This window comes from Nannospalax galili, unplaced genomic scaffold (assembly GCF_000622305.1).
Source record: "Nannospalax galili isolate Female #2095 unplaced genomic scaffold, S.galili_v1.0 scaffold10, whole genome shotgun sequence".
Taxonomy (NCBI): Eukaryota; Metazoa; Chordata; class Mammalia; order Rodentia; family Spalacidae; genus Nannospalax; species Nannospalax galili.
Window position 1 is genome coordinate 8116305 of NW_008331140.1, and position 22463 is coordinate 8138767.

Sequence of the window (22463 nt, forward strand, 5' to 3'; positions counted from 1 at the left end):
TTTTTTAGTAAAGTTATTTTCTTTTTCATGTATGGTTCTCGAGTTAGATAATCGTGTCTACAATCAAGGTGCAAAGCATTCATCATTCCCCATCCCATTTCTTATGAGTTGCCTCTTTGTATTTTGCTGTAATCCCTGGTGCCTACGGCTAATGTCTTCTCCATCCCTTATAGTTTTGAACTTTTAGAATCACATATTACAGAGTCTTTTGAATGTAGCTGCTTTAACCTATAATGATGTATTTAAAACTCATCTGAGTTATTGAGTATATTAGTAAATCATTTTTATTCCTTACTATTATTCTTTTTTTATACATTGATAGCCTCAGAAAACCAGTGATTCTAGTTCTTCCCCTGTGGTTTTTCTTTTTCAGCATTATATTCTTGGAGCCATCCACCCAATAATTAGCACTTAGGATTTGGCTTCTTTGAGTTTGCAAAGTGCATCTGAGAGTCATCTGTGCTATTAGAAGTGTCAAAGCTCTTCCTATTTTGTTAATAAGTAATGTTTTATTGTTTATCCACTGATTGGTTGTAGGACACATAGATTGTTTCCAATTTATGACAGTTATTGATACAGCTATTGCAGATCTGTATATGCGTATGTTTGTTAGCACAGTCTCATTTAAATCAGATAGCAGTTCTTCCACTGTTTTCTGGACTCTACTTTCTCGTGAGAAATTTTTTCCTTATTCAATTTAATTTTTCCCTTAATGTTTTTTTCTCACTGTTTTATGAATTCTCTCCCATTTTATTTTAGAGCAGTTTAATTAAAATATATGTGTGTGTTAGCTAAATGACTCAATGGTAAAGGTGCTTGCTGCCAAGCCTGATGGAATGAATTTGATCCCCAGGACTTAACATGGTAGGAGAGAACTGAGCCCTGTAGGTTGTCCTCTGACTTCCACACATAAATTTTACTATGCCAACCCCCAAATGAATAAATGTAATAAAATGTCTTTTAGAAGTATATAGGGGGAAGGATATCTGGATATGATCCAAATACATTGTATGAGATTCTGAAAGAATAAAATACTTTTAAAATTTTAATTCCAATAGCACCCTCCCCAGATACTTTTTAAAAGTATATAGCTTGGTGACTTTAATTTCATCCTGTTGGAGAGTCACTGAGTTATTCGATATGTTACTAAATTTGTTAAAATTTTAGCCATGAAAAAAGTAGAGCGCTTTCCTGAGATACATCTTGTATACTTTTTAATTCATTCCTTTAAAATGTCTAATCCAATGTTGTTGTTATATGCACAGATATGTGTTAACAGTACCACCGTGAACTTGAGAACATTTCATCTCTTCAAAAGAGATAGTCCCCATTAGCAGTTGCCTCCAAGTCTCCTATTCCTGTTTTGAGCAGTCATTAATCTACTTAGACTTCTTTGTTCATGTTTGGTATGGATAGAATTTCCTTTATTGCTTCATTTTTTTTTTATTTTATTTTTTGAGTCAGGGTCTTACTATGTAGCGCAGGCTGGCCTCATGGTTGCCATCCCCCTCTCTAAGCTTCCTGAGTACTGAACTTTTAGGCATGTACCACCATGCCCTACCCAGCTGTGTTTATTTCAAGTATTTTTTTTTTCAGTGTGATTCTTCTTTGTAACTTTTATAGGATGTTAATGATATGGATTTAAGACCATCTGATAATATTCCACGTTTTTATTACATATTTGTACGTATTTACAAGTTACATTGTGATAATTTGATTCACCTATACATGGGTTAAAGGTCATCTCAGGGTAATTGTACATTTATTACCTTAGACTTATGCCACTTCTTTCTCCATACATTTAAATTATTTTTATTTATTATTTATTTAAGAGACTATGTTTCCTGTCTGTCCTGGCACTTGCTATTTAGATCAGGGTTGGCCTTGCACTTATAATGATCCTCCTGCCTCTGCCTTGAAGTGCTGAGATTGCAGGTGTGTGTCACCATGCCCAGCCTAAGACCTAATGAATTATTGGTCTTAACTCCTGTGCCATCCCTGCAGCACCTTCATGAATTATTGTTAAGGAACAGCATTCACCCTTCTGTCTGTGTCATAGGACACTGGAGCTTATTTCTCCCATTGAACAGTTTATGCTGTTGATCCACTTTTCCCCCTCCCCCTACCTTTTCCTTAGTCTTTGTAAATAGTCTACTGTCAGCTTCTACAAGGAAAGGAGAAGCTGTGGGGAGGGAGGGAGGGAGGGAAGAGGAAGGGAGGGGAGAGCATAGAACCGGAGGGGAGTGGCAGATGACAGGCCTGTGCTGCCTACCACAGCTGGTGTATTTTGTTCTTTTTCATAGTTTCTATTTCTGTGTTGACAACTTTTTATCATTCCTTTCAGATGTGCTTATTATCCAAAAGAGCACGGTTATAATAACTATTTAAAAATGCTTGAAAGACATTTAAACACTGAAATGGTCTTGGAACTGATACCTTTTTTTAAAATTAGTTTCATCATGCAGTCTACCTTGTTTGGTTTCGATCCCAAAGTTTTGTCTTCCCTTCTGTGTATAAGGGATCCAGGGTAAATTTAATTTTCAGAGTATTTGCAACAGCACTCTGTTTTTGAACATTCAGGACACACCCTACTAGTTTATTGGTGAGTCTGAGTTTTGAGTTTTGAGTATTGGATAACATTGCAGAGCAATTTCCAGAGACTATTGTGATTTTTGTTGTTGTTCTTGTAGTTAGTCCCTATGCAAGCAGTTTGTTGTGGAAATCAGGACTTTCCCTTGGCTCATTCACAGAATTAGGAGATCCCTTCTTGTCTCTTCGTAATGTCTTCTAAATTATCCCCTTTCTAGGGGTCCTTTATTGTATTCCTCAGGTTAAAATTAAAGTTTCTTTAAAAGCCCGTGTTTGTCATATCTTTACACAGCTTTGTACTATTGAGGCTCCTGTTTTAGTGCCAAGGAGACCGAATAAAAAGGAATTACCCTACACTGTTCTCTTTGTAGGAATCTCTTTTCCTGCTTCCTCCTGATTAGTGCTTGCCTTAGACTGGCTTGATGTTAAAAAGAGAAAGTGGATAAATTTAGAAAATGTGTGTTCTCCTTACGCCAACTACCTCAAAGGTGCATCTTTTCTGATTCTGTGTCTAGAAAGTAGAATTTCTCTGGGAAGTTTTGTTTTGCTCTATAATGGAGATGTCCTTGACTCAGTCTCCTGATAGGTCAAAGTCAAGGGAAAAGATGGGAAATAAACCCTGGGAGCTTATTAGATTGTTTTCCAAATTTTGATCTCCCTGTTGTTGTTATTGCTTGGTTTTCAGAGTCCTAGGTGATTTCTTTAAGTATTCTGAATAAGAGTTTTACTTTCTAATCAAGGGAGGAGGGGTAGGCTTAGTGAGCTTATTCTGTTTGGGGGTTCACCGGAACTCTTATTTGTCCTTGCTTCTTCCTTCCCTGCCTTCTTCCCATCTCTCCATTCCCATTCATCTATTTTATTTTATTTTTTTTGCTTCGCTGTGGACTCTTCAAATGGCCATTGTTATAATTCATTTTTTCTTAAAGCAGCTTGCTGTTGCTTAATTTGCAAATATATTAAAGTAGTGGTTGGCAGACTTTTTTTCTTTAAAAGAACAAATAGTAACTGTTTTACACCTTGCAGTCATAGGATCTCTTTCACAGGTATTTAGCAGTGTTGTTAGCATGTGAAAGCACCATAGATAATATGGAAACAAATGAGTGTGACTATGTTCCAGCAGAGTTTATGCAGGAAAAGGCAGCTGACCTGATTTGGCTTCTGGGCCATAGGTTATAGACTCTTAGTCTAAGCTCTCTAGATTTAATTTTTCTTTAATTATTGGTTGAAGAATGCACGTAATTATTTACAAACCTTTGCATGTTAAAAGTTTCGTTTTGTGGCTGGGTAGATGGCTCAGTGGTTAAGAACACTGGTTGTTCTTGCAGAAGACCCCGGTTCGAATCCCAGCACCCACAAGGCAGCTAACAACTGTCCGTAACTTCAGTTCCAGGGGACCAGCTAACAACTGTCCGTAACTCCAGTTCCAGGGAACCAGGCAGCCTCTTCTGTCCTCTGTGGGCATTGCACAACACGGGTGCACTTACCTATATGCAAGCAATATATGCATACATATTAAAAAAAATTAAGTTAAAAAAAGTTTCGTTTTACAGTCACTTAAATCTCCTGTAGTGCATGCTTATGTATAGTATTTTATGAAGTTTAAACTGAACCTATGAGAGTTCCCAACAGTATAATCATATCAAATTCTTACTCCTGATTTTCTTTGAATGTATCCAAGATAGATGTCTATGACTTTTTTTTTTTGGTATGTCTAAGATCATGTGTCATAGTAAAACCTTAAAATATATATAATGACATTTTTGTATGTCTAAGGTCATCTGTCATAGCAAAACCTTAAAAATGTATAATGAAATATAAAGCTCTGAAAAAATTAGCTACTCGCAAGGGCAATTTGTGAACCATATGTTAATAATGTTCTTTTCTAAATGCTTTCTATGTATCCCTTGTTCTCTTGGTATTTCAGTAAGTGCAGATCTTGTTAGATTGTAAAGGGAAATGCCTAAGGTTATATTTTTCTTAATTGTTACTCTGGTTTCAATACCACTGAACTCATTTTGAACACTGTTTTTCAGGTGAATGGCCTTAAAATTGTTGATGAGCCAATGGAAGAGGGAGATGCAGAATCTTGCTTTGTAAGTACTCATGTTAATTTTATTTAACATTGTGTATAGAATATGAAGAAAGAGTAATAGGAAAGGAGAAAAAGTATCAGTAAAAACTTACTCAAGTAAGTTGGTAATAAATGTAATTTTTTAAAGTTAGTCTTACGTAGCTGATGCTGGCTTGACACTCTGTATAGCCAGAGATGACCTTGAATTCCTGATACTCTCACTGTACCTCATTGATTGCTGGGATTATAGTTATTTGTCACCACACTTTATATCTGAAGTTTTTATGCATAAATTCAGTATTTTCTTTTCTGTGGTGTTGGGGATTGAACCCCTGACCTTACACATATTAGGCAAACACTCCAGGGATACATCCTCAGCCCATATTTTTGTGAGACAGGATGTTATTCTGTACCCAGGCTGGCCTGAAACAAATGACAATCCTGTGTTTTAGCCTCCTAAGTGCTAAGATTATAGGTGTTAGTCATCCCACCTGGCCTGGGAGTAGTTTTCCCCCATACAACTTTTTGAGATATACATACTATAAGAATCACTAGTGTAAAGTATAATGGAAGACATTGTTACTTGTTAGTATATGAGAAATGGGAATACTTAAATGCAGAATCTCTCAAATCAAACTAAAAAAGATTATTTTCAACTTCAGAATGGGAAGGAGACCTATTTTAGAAATAATTAAACTCTATAAAGATAGCTTGAGATATTTAAAATTCATTTCCTAGATTTCAGAAAGGATTAAACCTAAGGTATTTCAGAAGTTTTAAGACTGTTTACCCATTAGGACATTGCATTTGAGCCTTTTATAAAAGACTTTTATGAAGAGTATTCTTAAGACTGTATGGAAGGTCTGACTAATGTAGGCATTTGCATTTCCTTTAATTTTATACTTGAAAATTCTATAGATAGTTTCATAGGCTTATTTTTTATTTAGAAGGAACTTCAAATACAGTATTTTATTTTGTCTTAAATTCATGATAGAGATTTGTCTATTGAGGTTTGGAGAAATTGTGATTGCTCCCAGGTGAGTAAAACCAGCAAATATTAGAATCAAGATTTATGATAGTCCATGCTTCCTGTTAGGTTACTCTGTATTGTACAGATCCAGTGAAATAGTAAATAAGAGTACCATTCTTGGGCCTGGATAGATGGCTCAGCAGTTAAGAACACTGACTGTTTTTGCAGAAGACCAAGGTTCGAATCCCAGCACCCATATGGCAGCTAACAACTGTCCATAACTCCAATTCCAGGGGATCTGTCAGTCTCTTCTGTCCTCTGCAGGCATTGCACGACATGGGTGCACCTACCTACATGCAAGCAATACACGCATACACGTTAAATAAAATAAATAAAATTTTTTAAAAAAGAAGAGTATCATTCTTTTCTTATTTCGTTGTTGCAGGTAAAATCAGCCTTGATTTCTTTTTGTCTTATGAAACTTGTCCATCAGTGAATTTATCTCATATAGAAACTAGCTGTGGGATTTAAATTTGGTTTGTCTGAGACCATTCTTTGAAATGTTCTTTGTAACTAACGCTGCAGACAGTGACTACGAAGCTTCACTTTCAGACCAGGTTGACAAGATGAAAGGCGTGATGTCATTTTGGCATTTGTAATTTAGTTAATATTAGTAATATTTTAATTTTGAATATAAGAAAATGTAAACTTAAAACAATGATGTTTGTCTTGCAATTTTATTAAAGATAAGGATCATAAGTAACTACAAAAGGCAATAGTGAAGAGAGTCTTTACTATCTTTTGACACTAGTTATCAAGGAAACCTGTTCTCTACACCACAGGGCAGAGAAAAAGTGTGTCTATATGTACAAATGTACATATATATGTACATTTATATGTGTAACCAACATCAAGTTGCAGACATACAACTATAACATATTTACATTTCTAATTTAAATAGAAAATTAGTACATATATTTTATAGTAGACAAATAAGAGAAATATGTGCTAGATGCAAATAAGATTCACTACATACTAACAGTTTCAGTGCCTAAAATGTATAGGAATTTGATTTAGTTTATGGTGTGAACTCAAAGCTATGTACTTTGGTGTTTGATTGTTAAGCTTTGTAGTTTGAATCATTAAAACTATGTAAGTGGTAAGAACACCATATAAGTTTATCACTATTTAAGATGTTTTCACATACAGAATTTTCAATTGCCTATTACAGTAGGATGCTGATGGCTGTGTTTTATTGACTTTTTGTCATTTTTAAAAAGACTGTAGGATTTTCTGGGGATACTAGCTTGACTCGGTAGGCCTGAACATAAATGATAGAACACATGAAATCCAGTGCAGTGGCTATGGGAGGGTGCTGATGGGGAAGGGGGTAGAAAGATGATTAAGATGTTGTTTATGCAATACACAAAACTGAATAAAAATAAAAAATAGGGCGTAGGACTGTAGAGACTGCTGTGTTGTATTGATTCTTTTAAAAAATATTATTTTTATTTTATGTGTGTGTGTGTATTGCCTGTATGTAGGTAAGTGCACCCATGTCATGCAATGCCTGTGGATGTCAGAAGAGGCTGTGGGATCCCCTGGAACTGGAGTTATGGACAGTTGTTAGCTGCCATGTGGGTGCTGGGATTCGAACCGGGGTCTTCTGCAAAAACAGTCAGTGTTCTTACCTCTGAGCCATCGCTTCAGCCCCATTCTACTGATTCTTTAAAGGCTGCTCTTCAAATTTGAACTTGAGAATATAATTCAGTAGTAGAACTTACAGTTTTGTGTACAAAGCTCTGTGTTTTATCTCTAGCAACACACACACACACACACACACACACACACACACACACACAGTCCTCAGCCACGAATTTCAGGTATTGCTTACGTGGCCTAATGCTGTTTTGTGTTTGACTCATTTAGAGATCTAATTTACTCTGTCTCATTTATGTTACCTTAGACTTTCACAGTCACTTGATGTCTTTTATTTAGTTAAAACAAGGAAAATTAAATAAAATGCTTCTAAGACTCTCTTTCTGTAGCTAGTGTATGACCAGCAAAGCTGGAATATATAGTAAGTAAAATTTTACTAGTGTATTTGTCATGAGGGATTTTCTGTGCTTCATTACAGCCTTCACATTTCATAAGAAACATTTCAATGATAAAAGTTATATAACATTCTACCACCTATTCCTCTGCTTCTAAGGTTATCAAGGTTAGCAAAAGTATACTATCATTTTTTGCTTCATTAGTACCTAGCTGACATGAGTTAATTTTTACATGTTGTCAAAATAAGTATAGCTGTATGTATTTTGTAGTTTGTGACTCATTAATGTTTACTTTTTAGAGCTTTATAATGTTTTGCAGTTTTTTGGTTGTTTAGTTTTATTTAGTGTTTCTGATTTTTTACTGAATTTTTGCAATTTTCATACAATATAATTTGTTGGTATTTAGATCTCCTACCCCATCCACAACTCCTCCAACTTCCCCCCACCCAATACAACATACTCCACTAAATATACAATACTGCCTATAGAGTCTGATTTCTTTCCCACATGTGCCTCAGAGCCCATCCATCCACTGGAGCCAGGTCAGCCTACCAAGAGCCCTGTCCCTGTCTGTCTCTTCCTCTCCCAGCAGCCATCAGTTGTCAGAAGTTCCTTAGTTTGGGTTGGGATTTCTTACCCACTTCCGCATGTTTATGCTGGGATTTTGTCTGATTTGTGCATGCTGTCATGGTTGCTGTGAGGTCATATGTGTAACTGACTAGCTCTCTGAAAAGCTGTTTCCTTGTCGTCATCCACCACCTCTGTCTCTTATAATCTTTCTGCCCCTCTTTCACAGTGATCCCTGAGTTTTGGGAGTAGATGTTTGAAATAGGTGTCCTATTCAGGGATGAGCACTCTGTAGCCTCTTGTTTTCTGCCAATTGGCCAGTTGTGAGTTTCTATATTAGTCAGCATCTGCTGCATAAGAAAACTTTATGAGACAGGGTTTCTCTGTAACCTCCAGTGGCCTAGAACTCCCTATGTAGCTATGTAAGCCATGTTAGCCTGGATCTCAGAGATCTGTCTGCCTCCTAAATGGTAGGATTAAAGGTGTGTGCCACCATGCCTGGCTCTTTATTTCTTATTTAATGCTACCAATATCATAAGGATTTCTACGAAGATTCATTGAAAAGTTACTTCATTGATCCCATTCCTGTAAGGTCAACTATGTGTTTAATTTCTAAATTAATTTATATTTTTTACTACCCAGAAGTGTAAATGTCTCAAAAATAGAGGCCAAAACCCTCATGTAATTTCACCATTATTTTAACCCTAATTATCACAATTTAAAAACCATTCTTGACGTATGCCTCTCATAAAAATTCTGGTCTCTCATAAGTGTGTTTTACTTAAGGTAAGATGAAATATTAAGTATGGAGTGTTTCTCATCTAGAACACCTGCTTTCTGTATAACAGACTTTTCCTTTCTGGATTTCCATTCTTCTCTTTTCTTGGCGGGGGGGGGTGGTGAGGATTGAATCTAGGGCTTCACATATGATTGGCGAGTAGCAGTATTCTACCACTGAGCTCTAGCCCCAGCCATACATTTATAGTTTTTCTTTTCAGATAGGATATCACTAAGTTGCTCAGTTTGGCCTTGAACTCACAGAGTAGCATAGGTAGGCCTTGATCTTCTGAATTTTGACTTAGCCTACTGAGTGGCTGAGATTGAATGTCTGGACTGCTGGGCCTGGCTGCCTTGCCATTCTGATGAATATTAAGCCTTACTGTGCTTCAATGTTTTGTTCTTTTGCAATGCTGATAATCCCTTCTGCTTTCTATTATTTCGTTTCCTTTATTTGCACTGTACAACATTTGTACAAAAAAGTGCAAAGCTCTCTGATGTATAATTAATGTTCACTTAAAATTTTTGGACAATTTCTATCAGGCGGAGTTTATGCTTCACAATAAAGTATGCATAGATGATACAAGTAAGTCCATTAACTTAATTTTATAGGTGTTTTGTGTTTTTTAAGTAATCAGTTGATCCTTATGTAACTGAAATCTGAAAGAGATAGAGTGAATACTATTTCCAATTTACAGATGGGAACCAAGGTCATGGAAGATGTAATTAGAATAAACCAACCTAAATTAAAAGTTAGTTTGTACCCACTTTGCTTTCCAGTCAACAATTTACAAAAATTTGCAGTTTAAATATTCTGCAGTTATTTTCCAATGTGTACATTATTTTGATGTATTTTATTCAATGCACTTTGGTGTTCACATTATTATTATTGTCCTTGGTTCAGAGTATGTTGATACGTGCATTGGCTTTTAGTGACTGGAGTAGTCACTTTGTGAGAAGGATACATCAAGCTCTTCTTCTTTGTCTCTATGTGTGTTTTAACAAATCCACAACAAAATTGCTTCTGGGAATTTTAGCATGATTTTTTTTTTTTTTGCTTTTGCCAAATGGCCTTTCTACCTTCAAAGAAAGCAAATGTTTGAACAGATGGATGTTGCATTATTACATAAACCCCAACATATTTAGGCTTTAAATATCCCTCTTCTTTTGTTTTGACTTTTTTTTTTCTAGAGGCTGGTTTTATAGTCATGTAAGGCCTTTGTTATTGAGGTGTTGTAGGTTGGTAATAGGTGTCATCAGCCCATTTTCTTTCTAACAGATAATTCCACCCCATGAACAAATCAGTTGTCAAATGAATGGAGCAATAGTGAATTTGATATTTTCTTTTGTACTTCATCAATGTGTTTTTCCAGTGTTACAACATGCTTGGCTCTCTGAATGTAAAACAAAAAATGATGATCTTATACAAGTGGCTGAGCCTTTTATAGTTTTTCTTAGTGTTAGATGTACTTCTGAGTTTTGGGACAAACACCTAACTTTTAGTCATTTGGAACTTAGATTTCTGTCATTTAATGAGGAAAGTGTAATGATCTCTGTTTGGAAGTTATTAAATTTTCATTTCATAATAACAACTTTGTTTTCGCAGATCAACTAAGATTTGGTACCATGTATGTTTTCTAGGGCTGTCCTAACAAGGGACCACAGACTGAGTATCCTAAACAACAGAAATTAATTTTCTCACAATTCTGGAGTCTATTAAGTCTGACATCAAGGTGTTGGCAAGATTGATTTTTCTGAGACCTTTCTTCTGATGGTGTTTTTTGTTTGGTATTTTTTTCTGTGCGCACACACACTGTGTGTGTGTGTGTGTGTGTGTGTGTGTGTGTGTGTGTGTGTGTGTGCGTGCTCTGTGTTCTTATTTCTTTATAAGTATGTAAGTCATTTTGAATTAGGCATAGCCATATGACATTATTTAACCACCTTCTTAAAGGCCCTCAGTAGAGTAATATTCAATCCAACGTACCAATTTTGAAGGCACTTAATTCAGTCTATAGCATGCTTTTTTCTTTGTTTCTTTAAAGGAAGAATGTTATTGATGTTCCTGAAAAAAAATTAGTACCTTCATGTGTGTATTTTAACCTTTGTATCACCAGTGTGTAGCACAGAGTATTGGCTAATAAATGATTTGTTGAATGTGTGAATAATTAAAAAGCACATTGTATATGAGAAGATTCTAAGATGATATATCACAATTTCATTTGATCAGGGTAAAGAAATATTTAAGGATGATTTACTCCTAGGAACTAGATCACTGGTATTTTGGACCATATTTGCACAACTCTGAAGCCTTTGGTGTAGTGAAGATTCTGAAGAAGTCAAAGTGCAGAGAGGAGGGGAGACAGTTTCTTCTGACCAGAGAAAGCTACTGCCGTAGGAAGTGTTAGCATAGTCTTGGCACAGCTGAGAAATGTTTGAACTAGATAAAGTAGCATAGAGAGCAGATGAATTAAGAAAGATAAATATTGGTGGTACAAGAGGGTACCAGATATGTTAACAGTTAAAAAAGAGATAATCTTTTACAAACAGTAAAATTGCTAATAGGTAAACACACATGGACATATGTATGTATATCAGTATTAGTATGTTACTGTATCTGTTCATCTTAGAAACACCTAAATAGTATTATTTTTTCAATCTTGACTGTGTATCAGAATCATCTGGAGATGTTTAGAAGTAAAATGCTGAATCCCCACCCTGGTTCTGTGAAACATAATGTCTGCAGATAAGAAGCAAACAAGTGTATTACATGAGCTTTTCTATTCCTTACGGGTTATTCTTAAGTGCAGCAAGGGCATGAAAAGCTTTGGATTTAAAGGCAAACGAGCCATAATTTAGTAAATAGCATAATGTGTAGTAATTTGCTTAGTAGCGTATGTCTATTATATTTTAAAAAATAGCCAAGCGTTAAGCTGATATTAGCATTGTGAGAACATAAACAGATTTTAGGTTATTATGTCCTTCATTTTTGTTGAATACAACAGTGTGAAAACGTTGATCATGAATAATATGGAAAATATGTTTCCATTTGTTACGTCTGAAGGAAAACATGCTTAATCCATTAAATTTAGAAACGTAGTTATAACAAGGTTAATTATAGTCCAAATTCACACAATTGCATTATCTACAATGGAGCTGCAGTTTTCCTATTTCCATTATAAATTAAAAATACGAGCTCTGAATCTATGTGTTTTATCTTTAAAAGAGTTTTAAAAATACTCACTAATTTTGGTATTTCTTGTTAGATCATTTTTCCTTTAAAATAGTCTATATATATTTTTCAGGTGTACACCTGATATTTTGACATGCATAAATGGATAAATATTTACTAAGGCAAAGCAAATTAACATATCCATTATTTTACATAGTTACCTTTTATGTGTGTTTAGTAAAGAGTTATTTTTCTTTTTAAATATTTTTCTTCTCTTTTCATTCAAGGGAGAGAATTTCTTTCTGTTCACATAAGATCCAGTGCTGTGCTAGGCATTAGAAATAAAGAGATGGGCAGTTGTTATCCCATCTATACACATACAGCCACATAAGTATGCCTGCTTTTCTTTTCTTCCTTTTCTTCTGTCTCTTTTCTAAGCATGGTTTCACTAACACCCGATTTCCCCAACATTTTGGATTTCTTTATTGTTTCTCTAAAGCTCCCCTCTCCAAACATGGCTGCTAATCTGCCAGGGTCTGACCTCCAAGCCTGCTTTAAATTCCATGTTTTTATTTTATTTTATTTTATTTATTTATTTAATTTGTTATTATTATTATTATTATTATTATTTGGTTTGTTTTTGTTTTATTTCTGTCCTCCATTCTCCTCCTTTGGGAAGCAGCTGAGATTTACAGCTTGCCTGCCTTGAGGATTTTTCTTTAAACTCCAATAAAGTTGTCATCAAGCTTTAAAAAAAAGAAGAAAAAAGAAAGGAACATACAGAGATGAATGTTAATCCCTACATTCAGGAAACTTTCAGTCTTAACAGAAACAAAAACCAAGTTGTTCGCATACAGTGTACCTGGATTATATTCTGGTTATGTACTGTGAAGAATCGAGTTTCCCATTTACTAGCGTTTTAGGCTACTGCTACTTGTGATGGAAAGACATACTTCATTTTTAAGGGCTGAACATGTAAGGATTTTAATAAACGGAAGAAGTGGTGTTTGTCAGACATTTTCGTTTGGAACGCTTGCTTAGGTTTGGTAAACTAATTAGATTATAGTCATTTCCTGACTCTGAACATTTAACAAAACTAAAGTCAGGATGTGAATGTAGCTCATTTTGTAGAGTGCTTACCTAGTATCTGCAAGACCCTAGCACTGTGTAGGATATGCATGATGGTATACACCTGTAATCCTAGAGTTCTGGAGGTGGAGGCAGGAGGATCAAGAATTCAAGCTCAGCACTTGGCTACACAGCAAGTTCAACTCCAACTTGGTATATTTGAATCCATGACTTAAAAAGAAAATAACCCCCAAATTGGTGTTGTTATGATCCATGCATGTAGTGTTGATTTTGACCATCATATAGATATGAAGTATCTTCTTAACCATAAAAATATTATTTTGTGCTCAATATGAAATCTCAGGCCTAGAGGGGGGACTTTAGAGACTGATCTAATGTGAGAAAAGTTTCCAGAGTTTTGTTTGTGTGTGTGATATGACCAAGGCCGCTTATATTGTGTATACATGGGAGAGTTAAGAGAAAACCCACTGACCCTTCCTTTAGTGATTTTTCCACTAGAGAAAACTTCTAAAAATTTCAGTTATTTGAAGATGAGTACTACATTGCTAATATGTGGTTAAAACTCAGGTAACAATGATATAAATCAGTATGAAATATATTACTGGTTTTTAGAATACATATATTGCAAAGGTATACACAGATACCATGCTTTAATAGAATTAAACATAAATCAACTTGAGGACTGAGGCTGTAGCTCAGTAGTAGTGTCCATGTACCCTAGGTTCAAGCCCCATTTTTACTCAAAAAATATATAAGCTATAAAGCATATATATATTTGCATTTCAGTGTTGCTGATTTCATTAAATATTTTGAAACTCATAGTGGGTTTTTAAAAAATTCTTTTAAAAAGTATACTTACAAGTCACAACTTAAGAGGATCTGCTGAAATTCTGTTTTGATATATGACATCCATTGATGTCCTTTCACAATTGTTATTCATTTCTAATTGATTTGTATAGATTGCAAATACCTAAAATGAAAATTCCTCTCCTGTATACTTTTCTTGAGTGGGGCAAATGTCTGACTTTCTATGTGTCATTGAATTTATTTTAGTTGTCAGGAAGGCTAGCTCATTGAGCCCATTCTCTTGTCCACTTTAGCCTTAGCCACATTGATTAAGCAAAGCGGCAAAGGGTCAATTAATGAAGAATATCTTTGGTATAATAGAAAACTTTCAAGACTTCTAGACTTAATTAACTAGTCATGTGAGCTTAAACTCCATGTGTCAAAATTTTGTTCTATAGACAGTAAAATGGTCGGATAAGAGATACCACTGCAGCTTTTGTTATTTTGTTATATGAAATTCATGTTTGGGGGGCAGTTTGAGATAGGGTTTCTCTGTGTATCCCCATCAAGCCTGGATCTAGCTATGTAGACCATCCTAGGCTGGCCACAGTCTCACAGAGATCTGCTTGCTTCTGCTTCCTCAGTGCTGGGATTAAAGGCTTTTACCACTACACCCCGCTCATTTTTTGTCTTATTTTATTTTTAATTTGTTCATATTAGCTCTTGTGACTTCCCTTGGGACTAGTATTGCAACTCACTTAAGGGTTGTCATCACAACTGAGTGTAGCCCTCCATTCTGGGGCAGTAGTATTGAATGAAGGGGCTTCCTTTCTTTCTGACATCAGGGGTAAGAATCTGGCATATCAGTTATACTTAAATTACTAATCAAATTCCATGGTTGGGAACATTTTGGGGTGCCTGAAAATTATATCCATGCCAGTTTCTTTTGCCTTGATTTGGCTAGTTGGATATTAAAATATTTTTAAAAGAACTTTTGAGATGTTCATTTTGCTGTGTCTCACTGTTTGCAAGGTTTTATCTTAACTTTCCCTGCCTCCCTGCCTCATAAGTCACACTCCAGTGATGGACTAAAAAGTCTTAGCTCTTATTACTAGTGTTTTATTGCTAACCATTTGTAAAGTTGGAACGTAAATTCTATTCCACATTCTTTCAGTTACAAGAAATTCTATAGTAGGATCTTGGCTGGGTTGTATGTGAATGTGATTCCAGCATACTGAAGGTAGAGGCAAGAGGATTGCTGAAAGCTTGAGGCCAGAGTGGTCCAAGTAACAGGTTCTAGCAGCTAGGGTTACGTAGCAAGACTCTACTTCAAAAAAACTGAAAAACAGTAATGACAACAACCAAAAAATTATATCTTTGTGTTGACTGAGGAGATGAGGATATTAGTATTCCATAAAACTATGTGCTAGACTGATGGGGTTGGTTATTATGTAATTTATGGTATAATTGACGGTGTAATTTTTTAAAATGGAGTTTAAAGTATAAACGACTACTATTTGGATGTATTTCTTTACAGAATGAAGATGTTAAGGAAATCCCTATCACACATCATGTTAAAGAAGGATACGAGAAAGCAGATCCTGCACAGTTTGAGTTGCTCAAGGTTCTTGGTCAGGGGTCATTTGGAAAGGTAATAAATACTTCTTCCTACACCTGTTTTTCTTCTAGACATTAAGCAAAAAAGTGTATACATGCATAGACTCTAATACATGTATCATTCCTAAGCCTCTCAAATGTGGCACTCTAAGGTGATTCTTTTTTAAGTTTAATTTTTGTTTTTATTCATATTTCTTTGTATTTCTCTATAGCAGTCAAGAATTGCTAATCTGCTGAGTCTGTATTCTATAGGTAGAAAATGTTGGTTGTCCAAATCAAGGTAGTTTGATGTTTATGAATATTTTTTCCCTCTCTGTTCATGGTAGCACTAACATGGACTGCAGTTTTCTGGTGATGTTGTCAATGTTTCTTACTTCTATATCAGAATTTAGAATTTATGTCATAATTCTTTTGTGGATTCATGAGTTAATCTATCATCTCCTACAGCAAAGTAGAGCTAGGGTAGCTATTGGGTGATGTGTAAATCATGTAACATTCTTGCTTTGAAGAATCTGTGAGAAAAATTAATTTGTACATTCATTATTAGATTTGTCTGTTGAGTTTTAGACAACATTTTTCCTAGAAAAGTAGTGTGCAGCTTGGGATCCTGAAGGTTGTAGATCTAAAATCTAAGAAATGAAATTTATTGCATATATACAATAAGTAATGACCTTTAAGAAAACAGCAGTAGCCACAATTTAAGGGCTAGAATGATAAGGAGAAATAAAAACTTCACCATAGCTGAGATTTTTGTTACAAAAGGGAAAAGCAAAGCAGTTGGACAGTGATTATAATGTTGAAGTTCATTTGTAATGCTATTTCCTGAGTACACAGTGGCGCATATGTTTATGAGTATTGGTGAATGTAAAAATGACATTAATTATTTGACTGTAGTATGGTAATTCTACAGCATAAAATATGTGAAATACTTAGAAATAGTTTAGGACATAAAAGGCAATCTGAGATGGCTTCTGGTTGAGTGGTGAATGGTACAAGGGGAATAAAATTTGAAGAGTAAGTAGCAGAGAAAAACTAGAGGGGCTTTTAATAGATTGCTGCTGGTGGTCGAGGAAGTACTTAGAAAACTAACTTGTAGATTAGGCCTATATATTTTGCACACCTTTATTTTAATGATTCTGAAAGTACAAAATACTTTGAATTATTTTGCACTCTGTAGCTATTTTTACTATCTTAAATTATTAGAACAGGGATGAAGTTTATGTCCCAAAGTATAAATGCTTAAATATTTGATCAATAAAGTGGTACCATCCAAACATTTTGAACTATTAAAATTGTTTGTTAACTTCATGTATGTATTAATCTATACACTTATTCTTACTTTGTTTCAGAACATATTTAAGACTTTCATGAATAAATAGCAAGCAAAATTGAAAACAAGTAGCATGACTTACATGGTGGTATATGCCTGTAATCCTAGTACTCAGGGAACTGAGGAAGGAGGATTATGGTTGGTTTGACGCCAGGCTGGGAGCTACATAGTAATTTGAGGCCAATTTTGGCTATGATTGAGACCTTTTCTCAAACAGAAGCAAAAAATACAGGAAGGGAAGAAATAAAATAGAAACAAAACTGAAAGCAAGTTGCAAAGTTGATGGAATCAGAAACATCAGAGCAGGAAAGATTAGGCAAAGCCTGGATTCCCATTGTTGTTCACAAACGTATGACGTTAGGGCCTGTAAGTCTTCTGTAAATGGTCCAGAAATGAAACTAACAACCACTCTGAAGAAACTGACATATTCAAGTGCGTTAATATTGGCACATCTTTGAGATAAAATCCTATCAAACAAAGAAGATAAACTTTTCTTATTGCTCTTCATAAAGAGAATATTGTATAACATAATGAATTTTTCTCAATAACATCTTCATGTTAAATATAACAACGTGCTGACAAGTTGTCAGTGTAGTCCTTAAATTCTGGGAACACTGTGCAGTAACTTTGTTTTAACAAAGACATTGAAGTGCGTTTTAAATTCATAGTACTAAGTTGCAGAGTAGTGAGATTTATGCTGTTCATCAACCAAAGAATTATTAAGGAGGTAGCTTTTTTTTTCTTTGCTTCTTAGGATGTGAACATACTTGTTTGCCAGTATTGCATCATTTGTGTAGGCATTGTGTGGGTGTGACTTGTTATATGCTGAACCTATTCAGGAATTTGGCCAAGGCTGTGAATCAGATAAGTGTAGGAGCAATTCCAAGAAACTTCAGGCTACAGAGTCTTATTTAAGTTGTTAGGCCAAGGTTTCACTGTTAAAATACAAGCAATGGGATTTTAAGTCTTGTAAGGTTTAATGACATTAAAAGTTATTATAATGGGAACAAAATTCTACTAGTACCAAAGTCATGCAAAGGCTGTACTTTAAAGAAGAAGCTTTAATGGAATGGAGAATAAAAGAACAATACATTGGTTCATTAAGAACATAAACAAAATTAACAGATCCTTAGCAAAACTGACCAAGAGAAAGATAGAGAAGATTCAATTAATAAAAGGGGCAATGTAGCAGATTCTACTGTAATTCAAAGGATTATTAAGGAATACTTTAAAAGTCTCTATCTCCTATTCTCCAAAACTTGGCCAGTTGTGGCCTTCTGTGTGCATCTCACTTTGCTATACAAGGAAGATTCACTGGTGAGAGTTGAGGGATGCATTAGCTCTCTCTGTACCCCTCATTTCGCTATGTTCCATGAGCCTTACCATGTATGTCAGAATACATAGGGTTTGGTGGGGGGATGGGAGCAGGCATGAATGGGGGAGTGGGGTCTGGATTTGAGTGGGAAATGTATGAAATTAAAAAAGTTAAATGAAAAATCTCTATCTCCATAAATTAGAAAGTATAAAAGAAATGGTTAACTCTCTAGACATATGAACTATTAGAATTAAAGCAACAAGATACAAACAACATATATAGACGTAGAACGAACAATGTGATGGAAACAAAAAGTCTCCAAATAAAGGAAGGGAAGAGGGAGGAAGGGAGCTTAGTATGATGGACAAGCAGAATGTGTGTGTGTGTGTGTGTGTGTGTGTGTGTGTGTGTGTGTGTGTGTGTGTGTGTATTGGAGTAAGAGGAACGAAAAGCCCAAAAAGAGCAGGGACAGTGAACAAAGAGAGTAATAGGACCTATATGACATGAAAACCAAAGAGGAAAGCTATTTGATTGGAGAATGTGGCCCAACAAGGTGGCAAAAGAGATGGGAAAGAACAGGGGAAGTCAATAAGAACAAAATATCATGATGCATGAGTGTTCATAATGAAACCTGTTTGCATACTGACTAAAAATTCAAAACAAGCTTTATCTTCACAAAATCACATATGCAAATTTCCATACTGATCATGCCAAGTATAACACTATTACTGATCACTAAAGCATTGGTTGAAATAAGTAGTATACCTAAAAATTACATTATTTTAAAACATGTAACATAAAAACCTGGTTGACATTTTCAGACTAGACTGTATAGCACATGCCAAATCATATTTAAAGAACACCTATATTAATATATTATAAAATAATGTTTTTCCTTTTGTGATAATAGTCTTAAAATTCAAGACTTAAATGCATTTTTAAATCCATTGAAGTGTTTTATTCTTAAATAATTGATCAACTATCATGTGAGTTTTTCTTTTCAAATACAATTTATTTCAATTCTAACATTTTTTAAAACAACGTTTTTGATAATTTCTTCAAGAATGAGAAGGTTGAAGTAAAAATTCTAATATTAATTATTTTTATGTGCCACAGTGACCATGACACATGACACAAGATACAAGATTTTCTCATATGATCGCACTTGGAAGATCTGCATAATTAAGTTAATTTTTTAAAAATTTGTTTTTATTGAATTTTTGTGTATTCCATACAGGACATCTCAAACACTCTTAATCATCTTTATACCCCCATCCCCACCGTCACACTCCCATAGCCCCCCACTGGAGCCCATATACTCTGTCATTCCCTGTTAAGGCCGACTGTGTGAAGTCAGTGTCCCTTATCTGAAGAAATATTGGCAACTGATTGCTGCTAGGTGAAGAAGAGCTGGTCTTCCTAAAAGAAGGGACTCTATATAGGCTGACTAGGCCTCAGTGGTTGGACTTGCACTGGGGAACGTCTTAAGTTAGTATTTTTGACTTGACCACGACACACTATTACTAAATCAAAGTGTGGGTACCAAATCATTCAATGTGCAAGGTGGACCAGTGGATTTTTGTGTAACAGACTATGGCTAGACATATAATGAATATGGTTTTCATATTCTCCATTACAAGGAAACTTTAAGAGACTGCTAGTAATACATTTCTGATGACATATCAGAGTTTTCACTGTTTTATGAAAAAAGTTATTAACATGATTATTCCCTTTATAAATCATATCTTGTGAATCTTGATTTTTAAAACTGTGCTGTAAGCAAAACTACTTAATTGCAACATACTGAATTTAGGCATAAATACGGGACTCCAGTTGTCGTCTTAAGGCAGATACTAAGTGTTTGTAAAAATGTAGTTCAGAGTCACATTTTTCGTTTATTTTCTGTTTTGGAAACTATACTTATCTTTGTTAAAATGTTTATATTTACATGTAACAGGTTTAGCTTTAGTGCATTGATAATACATATTCAATATTTTTTTCTAAATTTTAATACGGTAACTAGGAGTACATGTATCCCACAGATTCAAAAGCTCTTTGACGTCTTCAATAATATTTATGATTTGAAAAGATCCTTGAGACACCAGAGATTGAGAACTGCTTTCCTGGAAGACTGAAACAGTTTTATGTGTGGTGTAGTCAAAACATGAATGATGAGCTAACCCTTTTGTTTTTGTCACCTGGTCACATGATTTTGATTATGAAACGGAAATTGGTTGCATGAATTTAGTTGACCTATTCGGGAAAACTCAGTGAAAACTTTGAGCTTGGTACTTAGTGTTAATGCCATCAACTTAGCATTGAAGTATATTTTTTCAGATCAGAAAATTCATTTAACCTGCTGCTTAAAAGATACCTCTTAAATCAACTGTGCCAACACATAAGTATCTGTTTTCCAGTCAACAAAACTTTGGGGGAAAAAAAACTCTGATGAGTAAATACACCTTTGTTTTTCTGACTCTGCCTTAATATATTATATGACATATTTGTCTTCATTATTGATTCAATTCTTTTGTCTATTCTATGTAACAGCTTCAAAGATACACCTCTGTGATTAAAAGTCTGACTTCACACTGATAAATTACAAGATTTTAATTCTTCCATTATAAAGAGTACTGAGGGCCGATTAAGGTTATGTTGATTTTTACATCATTAGCTCAAATGCTTATTATTTTCATTAATCGAAGTCATGGACCTTCAGGAATATCCTTTACAGATTTAAAGCTAGTAAAATAATAATCCCAATTGATACATCTATTGAGATCATCTGTGGCACTAGCTACATTTTCTCAAGGTTCTACAATATTTGTGGAAATTAGCTTGGAGTTCAGACTAGATCTGAGACAAGATATTGATACCATATTAGTTCTAATGTGTCCTTTTAATACATAAATGGTGGTGGCAGTCTGCCAAGTATGTGATTGGGCTTAACTTCTAAACCCATCTTTTTTCCAGTGTTCCATAGTATACAAGCTCTTCTATTTGTTAATATGTGAACTCTCTTCATAACCAAATGTGGTTATGATCTGTTTGTTAATGGCTCACTATTGCAAATGCTCAAAAATCGAGAGCAAGCACTTAGAAGCTTTCACAGTTGTTTATCAGGATAATTTGTTTTGTTTTGTTTTTGTTTTTTGTTTTTTGGTCTTTTTGAGACAGGGTCTCCCTGTAGCCCCTGCTGGCTTAGATTCGCTATGGAGACCAGGTTGGCCTTGAATTTACAGAGATCCACCTGTCTCTGCCTCCTGAGTGCTGGGATTAAAGGCGTGTGCCACCACGCCCAGCTTGTCAGGATAATTTTATATCTGTGGTATATAGTAGTTTAAAAAAGGATTACATTTATATAGCTTTTAAGTTCATTCTAAATAATTCATTTGTTTATATTTTGTAAAATTATGATCTGTAATGGATTGGGGGAAAGGGACCAAAACTGGTTCTTTTACTCAGAAAGTGTGAAAAGCACCACCTGGGCAAGTGTGAAAACTCTTAACCTGGAAGTGGTACTGTGAAATCTGAGGGCTGTCATGAAATATAATAACAAAGTAGATGAGTGCCTTATTCCTTAGTGGATGGATCTCGTAAATTGTCCAAATGGCATGCCACAGATTTGAATTGCCCCTCATCATTTTGTAGATACATAATGATTACATAGCTGATATAAAATTATAAGGCTTCCAAATACGCTTGACAATGGGAAGCATGTGCTTTCTAGACATCACAGGAGTGATTGGTGCACAGATGAACTCCCGGAAGCAGTGGTTGTCTGCATAAGACCTGTACAAGTTCAAGCCAGTCAAGATTCCACCATAGATGGGGAATGTGGCTCACAAAGCCCTACCTCTAGCTGAGGAGCTATTAGGACTTGATGGCTGTGTGAGGCGGTGGCGGGGGGGGGGGGGGTGACAATGGGAAGCATGTGCTTTCTAGACATCACAGGAGTGATTGGTGCACAGATGAACTCCCGGAAGCAGTGGTTGTCTGCATAAGACCTGTACAAGTTCAAGCCAGTCAAGATTCCACCATAGATGGGGAATGTGGCTCACAAAGCCCTACCTCTAGCTGAGGAGCTATTAGGACTTGATGGCTGTGTGAGGCGGTGGCGGGGGGGGGG

At 35.2% G+C, this 22463-nt stretch overlaps 1 protein-coding gene across 2 annotated transcripts in view; it reads left to right on the forward strand.

The window, feature by feature from the left end:
- Rps6ka6 (ribosomal protein S6 kinase A6) overlaps positions 1–22463 on the forward strand; it is a 95379-nt gene that overhangs the window by 19721 nt on the left and 53195 nt on the right. Inside the window, exons 2-3 of one of the 2 annotated variants that reach the window (XM_008822596.1) lie at positions 4623–4694; positions 15610–15723. In XM_008822596.1, the coding sequence (XP_008820818.1) occupies positions 4623–4694; positions 15610–15723 (186 nt within the window). The remainder of the gene's footprint in view (positions 1–4622; positions 4695–15609; positions 15724–22463) is intronic. The other variant, XM_008822601.2, reaches the window with a different exon arrangement.